We start from the raw sequence: 13837 nt of genomic DNA on the forward strand, positions 1-13837 counted from the left end.
CAGAGAAAGAGCATTAAAGATAGAATGTTTGGATTGAGAGTGTTGATGGACAACTATGAGAGGGCCAGAACGGGTTGCACTGTGCTTTTGTGGCTCTAGAGAAAGAATATAATAGGGTGCCAAGAGAGGAACTGTGGTAGTGCTTGAGGAAGTCAGAAGTAGCAGAAAACCATTCGAGGGTGGGTCAGGACATGGATGAGGAATGTGAAACAGTGGTGAGTTGTGAGGATTTTTAAGTGATAGAGATTGTGTTTAGAGGCAAAATTTAAAAAAATTTTTTTTTTTTCCCAAAAACTGTATATATCTCTTTTCTGCCTTCACTGAGCAGTTAAAGTACTTTGGCACTACAACCCAAATCTATTCACTTTAAGCACTTTTTATCTGTCAAACACACTCATGGTCTGATGGATGCTTCAGGCACCAATTGGGGATCAGTATCTTGCAGATCGGAGGAGCTGTGATACAAATCACTGACCCTCTGATTGGTATATAATTAACTCTACCTTCTGAGCCGCAGCAGCCTGGTCTTTTAGGAGTGAAGTGCTGATTGACCAACAATAACATATAAAACTCAGTGAGATTCAACACTAAGCTCGACATTATTTAATATATTTTTACCTGGAACTTTCTGTTTCTCCACAGGTGTTCGAGAAGAGATCGGTGTCAACGGGCAGACGAAGCCTTCCACTTTGCGACAGACATTGACCGCTGTGTGAAGGTTATTGCTCACCCAGACAGCATCGCTGTATCAGCACATAGTGTCCCTGTGAGTCTGCTTATCATTCCGCCAATCACTGCAATGCCACTCCACTCACAATGCCAGTGTTTATGAGCAATCAGCAGGAGTATCCTTGTTCATCCACATGTACAGTAAGAATAAGCCCGGGAGAGAAGATTAGTTTTGTGAGATGTGAATTGAGACAGAAGGTCCCTGTAGGGCATCCACTATATTTACTTTGGTTTAAAAACATGTATTATGAGATTGGAGACAAATGTGAATGGGGGAGAGTTGTTATTGTAGCGTACTCTGTCTGCTCCTCTGATGCATCAGCCAAAAGGTTGATTACATTTTCTGAAAGCTCTATTTAGCTGCTCTTTCTCCAGTAGCCAAGAGCACAGAAGACATTAGGAGGTAAAAAAAAACATCATCTTAAAAGGACTCGTGGGACATTTGAGGCAATGTGCTTGTTTGTTTTATTCTTGAGTAATATCGGAGATGATCAACATCACTCGTGGGTAAATGTGCAGCTGGAGCCAGAAGCTGGTTACCTTAGCATTAAAACTGGAAAACGCCCAGTCAATAAAAATGCTATACATAAATCTCACTGAAACAAATCTTGAATAAGTCCAGCTTCTTTCCTCCTATATGCAGTCTTAGTGTTAAGTTATAAACTAACCATCTATCTGGGCATTTACTACACTGGTACAACAGAAGAATCTGTCTTTTCATCTAACTGTAGGCAAGAAAGAAAGAACAATGTGTGTGTGTTTGTGCGTATTTCCAAAATTGGCTTATTCTCAAACTAGATGTGATAAAATATACAGCTGAATCTGTTATATAGTGCTGACATCGCACTGTCAGACTGTTCCCCACCACTGTAAGTGTAGCAGTGTCTTAAATCTTTCCTGTCTGCTTTCTTTTAGCTTCTACTTGAGGTGAACAATGTTCCAGACCTTTCTGCTGGTATTACTTGTTCATTTGGCCAGCAGGCTGAATTGGAGGGTCATGTGAAGGGGAACAGGGTTATGTGTCTTTCCCCAGCCGGAAAAGATGTTCCCCAAATACCAGAGGGACAAGGTGAGCTCAGATATCAGTGTATATTGTAAAAAAAATCAATAAAAATATAAACCTATAACCAATATTTAATGATGCTAACATAAGATGTAAGGATTAATGTATCAATATTCTAGACTCTAACAAAAAGAGTCTGCTTTAAAGATTGGCTCCCTTGCAGTTTTTGTTTAGCCAAAGATGTGGTGAGTACCAAGGAGCTGTAGAATTTCCTCTGAGCATTTAAAGTAATCCTTCAATTGAAGTTTGTGACAGAAGGTTTTCTCATGACAACAGCAATATGCCCTTCCAGGAATGCAGACACCAGGTGGCTCTTTACAGGAATGTGATAAAAGCATTAACTTTTTTTTTTTTTGCCTCACTTTGACCTTCTCTTTTCACTCATTGTTTTCATTCTTTCACCCATCCTTTTTGTCTCTCTCTCATCAACTCTCTTACATGTTTTTCCACTCCCTCTCGCTTTCCCTTCGCTCACCACGCTGCGTCTGCGTCCCTCTCTTTAAGACTGGGCTGGGGTAGAGCTTCGTCTGAATTCAAAGGAAACGGGTCAAATGGTCGCCAGCACGGAGGTGAAATTCTACAACTGCAGCACACATAAAATGTGAGTTCAGCTGCCCCTGCACCCCCCAACCCACCATCCACCATCCACCCCACATCTTTGATTTGTTCAATAGATGGAAGAGCACGATTTAATTTAGAGCAATGATGTACTGATGCTCCCAACCCTACTTAAGATCAGCCTGTTAGATAACCTTTGAGATCAATTTATCTGTCAGGTTTAATTTAAATCAACATGATGCATTTAGATGGCCTGTTTGTTTCGACTCTGGTTTAACTAGCAGTTTGTGGGCTTACTGGTTGAAGCTTTAAGTATCAGTTAACTATCATTGTCTGCCGCACACTCCTGTGAATTCAATACTGAATTCAATACTGTTCCACTCATCCTAGAAAATGTTTTAGGTCTACGAACTGGTATCCAATACAGCAAAAAACTATTAAAGCTGAAGCATTCATGATATACATCATGTACTAACTGCAAAAGATTTACCAGTAAGATCATAGTAAATTTGTCATTTATGACCCCCTGTCTTTGGACAAAAGACCCAGAGTTTATAAGGATTAAAGACTGCAAAACATGACAGGAGGACAGATCGTCGTTCTGCTCTTTGACAGAATCAGCAGTGTTTGGATCAGCCTTTTATATGGTTGTTTTCTTGGTCTTTGAATTACTGTTTTAACACCAGCTGATCAGAAAATATTTTTACAGTTAATCATTGTTTATTTTCTATTTCTTTTTTAAGCAAAAAAAAATTCAATCATTCTGAGGGTTCAGCTTTCTCAGTGTGAATTTCCTGCTTTCCTCTGTTTCATATCAAAGTACTTCTGAGTTTTGAACTGTCTGCGGTACAAAATAGGAGACAAAGGTACAACAAACTAAACAATTAATAGAGAGAATAATTGTTAGATTAAACGGTAATAAACTACAATTGTTTGTTGCAGCCCTTATACATATTAACACCTAGAAATGGCTTCACTCTAGACCAACAGTCCCTGACGGCTGCTTAAAAAGATAAGTACTAGATTCACACACCCCCTTTTGACTTCATCCCAAGGGGCCTTGCCAGAGAATTGTGTTTGCCTCCAATATTAGACATAAGATATTTTATATTTTTAGCCTTGCTCTGATGCTTGAGGGTAAGTAAAATAATTTAAAAGTACATTATTTAAATGTCATCCAATATAAGCCTACTAACTGGGCAGGGACGCAGTTTTGACTTTGAGCCATTATGCAAATGACAAGAGTCTTTCTTTGTGAATAACAATTGCAAGCACTGCTACAAATGTGGATCTTATTAGGATGAAAGCCAATTAGCAGCATTTGTCAGCTTTAAAAGAAGTTAGCAAACACTTTATAAGTTTTCACAGCAACATTAACAAAACTCCAAATAAGGAAAATTTAATTATTTACTTTAAAGAACTTAAACCTACAACGTGTGCTTTTTTTTAAAATCTACTTCAAGTGAGTCACACATCATGAGCCAACACATGCTTTTTTTTTGAGGTTTTAATTGATGTGCTTAAACATAGGCTTCACTTAACTGAACGTTGAATTACACCCAGCCATGAGTGACAAAAGCTAGCCTCTGTATCCGCTTTGGGAGGAAACATTTGACTGATGGAGTATTTATAGTAAACCCAGAAAATTAGCCCACATGCCACTTATTCACAATGCTCTTTGACTGTGACATAAACGCTGCAATATAACCATATTAAGCCATTAGAAGAAAACAGTTGGAAGCTCATCACATCCGCCCCACCCCAGTACGGCCTCCATTAGCTGCAGGGTGACCCTGTATACTCCTGTGATTAATATTTCAGACCAAACACACTCCTAACCCAGCACCTCTTTCTCCCCCTCTACCTCCGCTACCACCATCACCTCACCACCACATCACCCTCCATAATTAATTATCCAGTGTTTGCAGCACCCTGCCAGTCCAGCTCTATTAATGCGCAACCCCCCGAATTTCATTCTAACACATGCACCCACAAGCACACATTTTTATGTCCATACTGGCCCTGGGCAGCTAATTAATATCAAATTTTAATGAAGCTGCTCTACATTTATTGGCATTTGTAACTCACTATGAGCTGCAGTGTTGGAGCTCTACTAGTGTTTTTATAGTTTTCTCATGGCTGCATCTCATTCAGCAGGACAATTTAGGATTAACAGACTGTGATAATGCATGGATCCTCTTCCTACACTCTGGTAGAACTTAATTAGAGGCAGGAAAGGCAACAACCTCCCCAACAGGAAAAGAGGATAGACCCTAATCAGAATCTTCACAATTGCTTTATTGGTTTATGAACAGCTGTGTATCGTTCATCTCTGCTGTATTAGCACTGCTTCCATGTTTGTTGACCAAAATGTGATTAAATCTCGTTGGATAGATTCCACAACCTTAATCCACAACTGACCGCTTGTTGTAGGTGACTGAATCCAAGCCAGAGCTGTTGCACAATTCTACCCATGAAACATTCGGTTATTTCCATTCTGATTTTGTACACAATCCTGAGAAGATTGGCATACTGTTAACTGCAAACAACATAATAAAATGAAAAGCTGTAGTAGTCAAATTTAGATGTATTAAGGACACTGTGTCCTTGATACTAGTGTACATCATTTTTTATATTCCTAGAATGACTGTTTATGCTTTAACTAACAGTGACATGTGAACGGTTTCTCTCCTACCAATATTTCAAGCTGAAGGTAATGCTTTGTTACGCACAAACAAAAAAAAACAAAACACATTCATGCTGCCTGAGGACATCTTCATAAAAGAGAGTGTCAAGATAAATTCAGCACAATCCTTCATTAGTCTCCCGTCTGCAGTCCTTTACGAAGTCTGAGAAAGGGAACATGCAGATGATGGGCAGGGTTTACAATGTGTGTAAATGCGGTAGTGTTGCATGGCACACTTAGTGAACAGTCTGTCATAATGTGTTCATTTTGTCCTGCAGGTGTCTGTCCTGTGTAAACAGCACTTTTCGCTGTCACTGGTGTAAATACCGCAACCTGTGCACGCACGACCCAAGCAGCTGTTCTTTCCAGGAGGGCAGAGTCAACGCCTCGGAGGTACTTTCATAGAAATACTAGAGCAGATTGAAGTCTTGCTTTCAGGAACACAATTTTTCTGATGATATATGACACTTTTGCCTTAAAGGTAGAAATCCAAGTAAACAAAAACACATTCTCTGCAAAGAATCATTAGGATAAAAACCTTACAGCCACACCAGTGGCCTTGCAAAGCCATACGGGGAGAAGGATGGTTCGATCAGCACCCTAACATGCTCATTTTAGCAAATATCATCTTCCACTTAGTTTTTTTGCATATTAACGGTCAGCACTAAGCACATTAGCAACTAAAGAGAATTTCATTAGTTTTCCAAGTGTTTAGTCATAAACCAAAGTGCTATTCACATTAAAAGCATATAAAAGCTGTAGATGACAGAATTAAAAAAATTGTGAATACTTTTTTTCATAATGAATACTTTGAATCATTTTTTTGTCAAATGTCATGATAATTGGTCTTTCAGGAACTTTAGTATAAATATGTATACAAATATTTTTGCCAATCCATCCTGGAGGATGTTATATATTTTAGCTGATTAGAGGAAACTGTGTACTACTAGTGATATTAGAAGAAAACTCAGAGGTTTACCAAAGACTGTATTATCCTTACTAATCATGCAGCAGTTTAATGGCAGTTCGTCAATATGTTGTGAAAATATTTCAGCAAAGAGCCACCTGTCCATACAATTCCTAGTAATAATATAGATAATTAAAAGCTTAATAGAGTAGAAAACAGGGTTGTACTTGATATGTGAACGTAAACAGGTGAGATTTGAACTCTGGAATAGAGTCTAGCTGATATAGCTGAAGAGGTAGTGAGTTCCTACATATCAATCAACTTTACTGTAGAAAAATGATGCACCATGTGAATGCAAAGTCTATTTGGATTAGTGATTTCTTTGCCCCACTAATCCCTGAGTCATATTACAGATTCATATGGATTATGTCATATTAGGCTACATTCAACAAAACAAACAGATGTGCATGCAAACCAACATAGACTAGTGTACAGAAACTATAATGTGTGTGTTTTAGATACACAGCTCAATCTGTCATAAGGAAGCTAACTTTGAAAATATCATAAATGCTACCTGTTTAATATTGAGGCAGTTGATACGTATTTACTGTAAAAAGTAAAATTGCAGTTCTTCGTATGTTCCTTTCACAGGCATGTCCTCAGCTTCTTAACTCTGGAGAAATTCTCATTCCGGCTGGTGAGGTTCGACCCATTACCCTGAGGGCCCGGAACCTTCCTCAGCCACAGTCGGGCCAGCGGGGCTATGAGTGTGTGGTGAATGTGCAGGGTGTCAGCCACCGTGTCACGGCGCTCCGCTTCAACAGCACCAGTGTGCAGTGCCAGAACAGCTCGGTATGACCTCAAACACTCCCAGCGGGAGTCTCACAGCTGTCAAATGAGGCAGACGGCTTGGATGCTGTGTAGGCAAGGTACATAGGGTATATCAGCATCAGTGAATACCGCCTGAAGTGTCAAGCACACCGAGGCAAAAGTAGAGGAAAGGGAAAGTGATAAGGAATTGTGAAAAGCATGTAAGAGAAAGAAGGGGAGTAACAGGGAAGTAACGAAGGAGAGAAGGGAAAATTGTTGCATGGTTAAAAACGAAATACACCACAATTATACGACTGTATCTCAAAACCGTATCTCAGTTTGAATGGCATAAGTTATGGAGGAGCACAGGATATTTCTTGCCCAATTTTTTACACAATACAAATCACAGGCTAAATTTCAATGGAAAAGCACACCTTGGCACTCTGTGACAATGTATGAAAAGGCCATTTTTCTTCAGATGTGGATGATTGGCCACCCCAGCCTGGGTTTGCGTCCCTACATGTCAAAGAGTAGAGGAGCAGACAACCATGGCAGAAATGACAGATGGTTAAAAGCATTGTCTCGCTGCTGCCCTTTCATCCCCTCATTTTCCCTACTCTGTCTCTCTCCATCTTTTTTATACTCTGTGCCCTGTCTCCCTTTGAATTCCCCTCTCCCCCCTATTCTGAACACTCTCTTACTTTTGGTTTCTGCTTTTCAGTACATGTACGAGGGTGTGAAGATCAGTGACCTGGCAGTGGACCTCTCCATTGTATGGAACGGCAATTTCATCATTGACAATCCAGAGAAGATTAAAGGTGCCTCTGTCATCTATCACTGCCATACCAGAGAAGTGTAAAACACTCAATCTACAGGGTATAGATGGGTCATAGAAAGCACTTGAAGGCTCCTGAAGGGCCTTGAGAGAAAGTTCACAATAGCAGGGAGTGTTATCAAAGAGCACCCAATCACTTGTACACCTGAAGGGGTGAAGGATGATTTTTCATATTTGCTCAGCTTGGCTCTTACTGCCGCTTTTGGTTTCTTGTCCATCATCCTGCACGGAAAGGTGCTTGTCAGCTGTCATGGTGGGTGGTACATTAAATACATCCCCATTGACCAAAATATATGCATGCCATGAATTTTAACAGGCCTTGCTGTTATTTAAGGAAGTTCATTTACATGGGTATAAATAAAGGTTACTTACTGGAAAGGATGTAAAAGGCAAAGTTCAAAGACGGGTTTATTGGATTACTCATGATCTTTTTCTTAATCCTTGAAATAGGCCATGTGCATAAACATGCCTTATTAAATTATTTTTATTGAATACACATGATGACTTTGCAGTTATTTGTGGCGATGACAGTGAAAACCAACTGTTTGAGTTTGTGTTCTCTTTTGTTATTTCATAAAATTTTTTAGTTTACCAAATTGCACTCCCTGCTGGTCTAAATTTTGGTGCGTGTACAGTATATTTTATAGGTTTTCATATATTACAGTATTGTTACACTGTTGTCTCTGTTATCCTACAGTGCATCTCTACAAATGCAGTGCCCTACGGGACAGCTGTGGCATGTGTCTGCGGGCAGAGAGGAAGTTCCAGTGTGGCTGGTGTAGCGGTGAGGGCCGGTGCACCATGAAGCAGCACTGTCCTCCCATTTCCCCTTACGCTAGCCGCTGGCTGGATCTTTCTGCCAGGAATGTCAAATGCACCAACCCACGCATTACGGAGGTCTGTGGCTCATTAGTGCACTTGGGTTGTCTGTTGCTGAGTCATCCTATTGAGCCATCAAGTTTAAGCATATGGTGAATTCAAATAATGCAAACACAGCTAAGTAGTTAATTAAGTGGTTAGCTAAGAAGGACGTTAGTTTAGAAGTGGTTTCTGGGACCTGGGTACAAATTTGTAGTAGTTGTGTGCTAAGATCCAGCAATTTATAAGTAAATGTTCTATTTAATTTCTTTTTAAAATTCAAAGGAAAGAGAGAAAACAACTCATTGCATTAAAATAACTCCATCACTATCATGTTTGAAAACATGTCTGTCAGAGAAACTGAGTTGAACCAGGTTATTATAGTGGATAAAATACCTGATTTTGCTTCTATTTGCCATTACAGCAAGCGAGACATAGAGAAACAGGTTGATAGACCTTAGAGCGACAAAAAAAGTCTAACTCTGTTCGAAGATTTTGAGAAGTTACTTTCCGAAATCACATCTTTTATCTGTACATAATACTATCCGAAAACCACATGCCAGACATCTTTTTAACAAATACAAGTAGTTCATACTGTACATATCAATAAATAACTCTAATTTTCTCTGTGGCCAACTTCCAGTTTTTCTTCCAAGTGCTTGTTTACCTGAGCCTATCTTACATTTTGTTCCACACCAGCTGAATACCCTAAGTGCTTGACAGCTAAACGTATTCAGTCTGTTTAGAAAGTGATGATGGATCTTTTATGTCACAAACTCCTGTTCATTCTCTTGAATGAGGCACAGTGGGTCAGGCACAGAGATGCAAGGCTCTTCCACTTCAAAGAGCCGGGAGCCTTTGATGTTCCTGTTACATTATTGGGGTTTTTGAAGGAGCTGCAGCCGAATGAATCAACTACTGAGCGCTGCTTGGGAGTGGAGGGAGTGTTGCTCCGGCATTGCTCCTGTTCTGTTCTGTAGGTCCAAAGGTTTCCTGCTGGGATGGTTAACTTGACACTGGAAAGGGCTGTGAATAGGTTTTCTCAAGGCTTTGTTATTCACTGCATTATTCATTAAAGTTTGCTTGGAATTATGGTGGATTTCAAGGTTTTCTGAAGAGACCCAGTTGCTATGAAAGCTGAGCATTTCACACACAGACTTATGGTATATTTACTTAATATTTGCTTCCCAAGAATAAAGAAAGGCTACACAGATCCAGTTTTAAGTTTTTAAAGTGTGATTCTACTATTCCACATATTATAGGACAATATTTCTTGATCAAAATAGTCAAAAGCCTATATTTTAAGGCAGTGCTCAAAGCCAAATTTTTAGTAAGAACTTAAAGTGTTTGCATTTTATGATAATTGAAATTCTTTTGGGTTTGGCCAAGTTTAACTCTCTTTATAGCATCTTTTTTTCCAGTATGGAAGTGCACATTATTTATGTGGAAAAAAATATACAAGAATTATTCAAAAAATATGTACAAGAATAAAGCTTTATAATATTTATTTAATTTATTTAATTCCTCTCTTCTATGTAGGTCAACCCAGTTGCTGGACCTTTGGAAGGGGGCACCCTGGTGACAATCCAGGGCTTGAACCTTGGTCTATCCTTCTCTGAGCTGGTTGGTAACGTGGAAGTGGCAGGAGTGCAGTGCACACCACAGGAGGAGGGATACATCACTGCAGAACAGTAAGAGAAACTCCTCCCCTCCAGTACTAATAAATAGTACTGATATAGTACTATTAAATAAATGCGTGCACTCTCCCTATCTCCTTCTTTCTACATATTTTTTTCCCCATAAAGACACTAGCACATTCTGAATAAGCTGGATACTCTGTGATGCCTCATCAGGTTGTAGGATTGTGCATGGTTCTTTGTATTGCTCTGGTGCAGTCAGAGCCAAAGGAAGAGACAGTCTTTGTGTCATTGTCGTTATAAGGCTGTCGGCACAGCTGTAATTGAAATGCGTTGCATGTCGCTGACTGGAGGGACAATCTGTTAGCCATGTGTTTCTCTCACAGCCATGTAATGCAATTGGGCTCAGGCTGCAGGGACTTTATTTATATCCTTCTAAAGAAGGGGGGGTAAAAAAAAAAAGGGAAAAAAAACATGCCAGCAGAAAATTGGAAAACTCACGTGATGTATGAATAGAAGGGCTGGGCAGGGACGATTCATTGGGTGCTCTTATTGTATCGCAGGACAAGTTTCTTGTGCAGAGCTGTGCATTTGGCAGGGCCATTCATTTGGCACAAACAGTGCTTTAAAACATGGCATTACAGCTGTTACTACCATTAATTTCAGCGTGGGGTCAGTTGCTATAATGACTTATTCATGGCGTACTTTATCTTATTGACCTGACAGGCAATACTGATTTATTGAAGAATCCACTATGTTGTCATGGTAACCGGAGGTAATGGTGGGTGGCAATCGTGCTGGAGATGGGGAGGGGTGTAGTTTATCATTTGAGTTATACTGCTGTTATAGGTTTCCCATTCAGAAGAAAGATGGGCTTCTGTATTGACCCACAACTTCCATGAAAGTCTACCTCAATCACACCGGCCATCTTCCGGCAGTGCACTTCATAACAAATGTGATGCAGTGCAGTGATTCTTCTGTGTGTATGCCTGGATGCTGCTATTACTATTATGCATGATGCCTGTGTTTTTGTGCACCCACATACATATTTTGTTTTTTTACTTTTTTGTCTTGAAAGGATTGTGTGTGAGATGGCTGCAGCTCCTGAAGGAAGTACTCCAGGTCCAGTTATGCTGTGTGTTGGCGAATGTAGACCAGAGCTACGAGCACAGTCTTCCCAGCTCTACTCCTTTGTGGTAACTCTGACACTGAAACACGTGTAACTTGTCCACTTTTTCCAAAATAAACGCGAAGTGTTTGTATGATTGTACGTAAAAGCTAACCAGTTCGATCGGTTCAGGCAACTGCAATCATCAACTGGCAAGGAAGAGAATAAGACTCTCAATGCATTTTAAGTGCAGCACAGACTGTGCACAAGACAGTTTAAAAAATAATTAGGAATGACTTTTCAACTGTGGTATTTTTGTTAGTGGCTGATGAAAACAATGTTCTGGTTTATTGCACCTTATCCCAAAGAGGGCTCTGTTTCTGAGCATGTGGTGTAGTATTACTCGTTTTTAAAATAATTATAGCCTTGATACTCAATAAATTATTAGACCTTGGTCTACCTTTTATAACAATTTTGCTCTTAACTTTTTAGTTCTACAGAGACTTACTGAGCCAAGGCTGGAAGAACAGGGTTTATCAGAATCACACAGTTAATAAGACATATTGTATTCTGCGTTGGCACGTATGCTAAATGAAACATGAATGATTTTCTTTTTCTTCCAAAGACCCCTGCAATGTTGGCACTGACTCCAGGCCGAGGACCTGAATCTGGGGGCACCAAGGTCACTGTAGTCGGGGAGAATCTAGGAGCTGGCAGTACCGTTAATGTGTACTTTGGTAATCAGACATGTGAGCTATACAGGTGAGTAATATAACCCCTTGACATCATCTTAATCTCACATTAAAAATGATTCCTGACTCACAAGCACTAAATTTAGATTGCCTCTGCACAATATTAAAGATTTAGCCTTCACTAATATCAATTAAAAACTGTATGAGGTCACTCTTTTAAAAAAGCACACCTTTGATACAATTATGTGTCTGTGCGTTAAATTAAAAGTCTTTGATAATTAGTGAGGAGATGATGAAACTCACTGTAGTAAGTTTTGTTCTCTGTGTATTTATAGATATCTATTTAAAGTTCAAAATGCCTCACATTGTAGCAGTCAGGTGGGTGAGGCAAGGAAGCCATTAATTTGAGCACCCTCTAATTACAGTGTTCCATCCCTAATGTGTCTGTAACGAGGAAGAGATGGGACAGACTATAATGAATCCTCTCCTCTCACCGTAATGCGCATGGCTCATAGTGACGTGAAGTCTGCCACTGCAGCACTGAGTGGGCAGTCACAATCAAAGGCATGAATAAATCTCTCTTTTGGTAATCTCACCAGGAGGACCAAGTCAGAGATTGTGTGCTTCTCTGCTCCATCGGTGACTGGAGCGGGGCCAGTGCAAGTCAGTTTGAGTGTTGACCGCGCCAAGGTTCCTGGAAGTCTGACCTTTGAGTACATAGAAGACCCCACAGTACAGCGCATTGAGCCCCTGTGGAGCATTACCAGGTAACATAAACAAATTAAGTACTGAATAAACGCTGTTACTAGCCTAATCATAGGAACGTGTGACAATTAAAAAAGTGCAAATGATCTCATCTTGCAAGTGACAGTTTTCATGTTGCAAAATGTGTTGCAGATGATGCATGTGTGAAAGAGGACTTCATGCACTTCATGTTTAACTGTTTTCTGTCATAAATATCCAATACTTCATTTAGATTAAATCAACACCCACACACAAGTTGTGAATCTATGTGTAAAGTCAGTGGCACAGAAAAACTTGTACTATGTGTGATTCACTTTTCTCAAAAAATGGGTACAATTCCCATAAAGTTTCCTTTTTACGAAGGCTATAATGTTCAGTTTTTATTGATGCTGTCACAGAGGTGTTAATTTAATTATATGGACCGTGGTAACAGTAATAGTTTTGTGCTGGTTAGCCATTTCAAATGTTCTGGCCCCCTCATGCACGTAACCTGAAAGGATAAAAAATAAAAACACTTCTCAACATAAAGAAGTCCAAGACAACAACACAATATTATGAAATACAGATGTTGTTCCAGGACTGCACTGCACAGATAAGCTTCAGTGTTCATTGACTAAAGCCCAATCCCTCTTGGCCCATCACTTGGCCCTAGTCCTCCCATTTCTTTTGGCAATGGAGGAGTAGTGGTCCTTTAGTCCTCTAACCAGGGCGTAGAGGACAATTTAGACAGCTAGAGAACAGCTACCCTTTTAATACCCAAAGAAACAGGGCACCCTACATTATTTGTTAAAACTAATCATTTCTGACCAAAGTAATGTGGCATTGGCTTTCTTTGTCAAGAAGCAGGTAATTTAGGTGTTAAGCTCCATTTACTCCTATATATTGAGAATTATCTCACAAACAACTCCTCCGTGAATTGAAGCCAGTTTCGGTACAATGGGATTAATAATACAGCTCTTCATAGAAAGTCTCTTAGGAAATCTGAGAGTTTGGCAATACTGTCAGGGTTGCAGAGATATTATCAAGTCACTAGCCACAACATTGTTATCTATATAAACAATCATAGTCAAAAAAAACCCCAAACAAACCATCTTTGACTCAAATATTCACGATTCTACATGAATGAGTTCTATGCAGTTAATATTACAATAATGAACCTGCTACGTGAACATTTGTATCGCAGTTGAAGGGTGCACTACCTGGACTCTGC

The 13837-nt window shown here is 39.7% G+C and overlaps 1 protein-coding gene across 1 annotated transcript in view; it reads left to right on the forward strand.

Moving 5' to 3' along the window:
• LOC146574877 (plexin-A2-like) overlaps positions 1–13837 on the forward strand; it is an 85212-nt gene that overhangs the window by 50212 nt on the left and 21163 nt on the right. The window contains exons 6-16 of the mRNA XM_085274906.1: positions 643–766; positions 1645–1798; positions 2297–2393; positions 5315–5429; positions 6595–6795; positions 7475–7571; positions 8286–8485; positions 9986–10137; positions 11162–11279; positions 11817–11953; positions 12483–12650. Of these exons, the coding sequence (XP_085131032.1) occupies positions 643–766; positions 1645–1798; positions 2297–2393; positions 5315–5429; positions 6595–6795; positions 7475–7571; positions 8286–8485; positions 9986–10137; positions 11162–11279; positions 11817–11953; positions 12483–12650 (1563 nt within the window). The remainder of the gene's footprint in view (positions 1–642; positions 767–1644; positions 1799–2296; positions 2394–5314; positions 5430–6594; positions 6796–7474; positions 7572–8285; positions 8486–9985; positions 10138–11161; positions 11280–11816; positions 11954–12482; positions 12651–13837) is intronic.

Source organism: Mchenga conophoros, linkage group LG5 (assembly GCF_057382185.1).
Source record: "Mchenga conophoros isolate Kocher_MC1m ecotype Shallow Benthic linkage group LG5, M_conophoros_male_GT1.1, whole genome shotgun sequence".
Lineage (NCBI taxonomy): Eukaryota > Metazoa > Chordata > Actinopteri > Cichliformes > Cichlidae > Mchenga > Mchenga conophoros.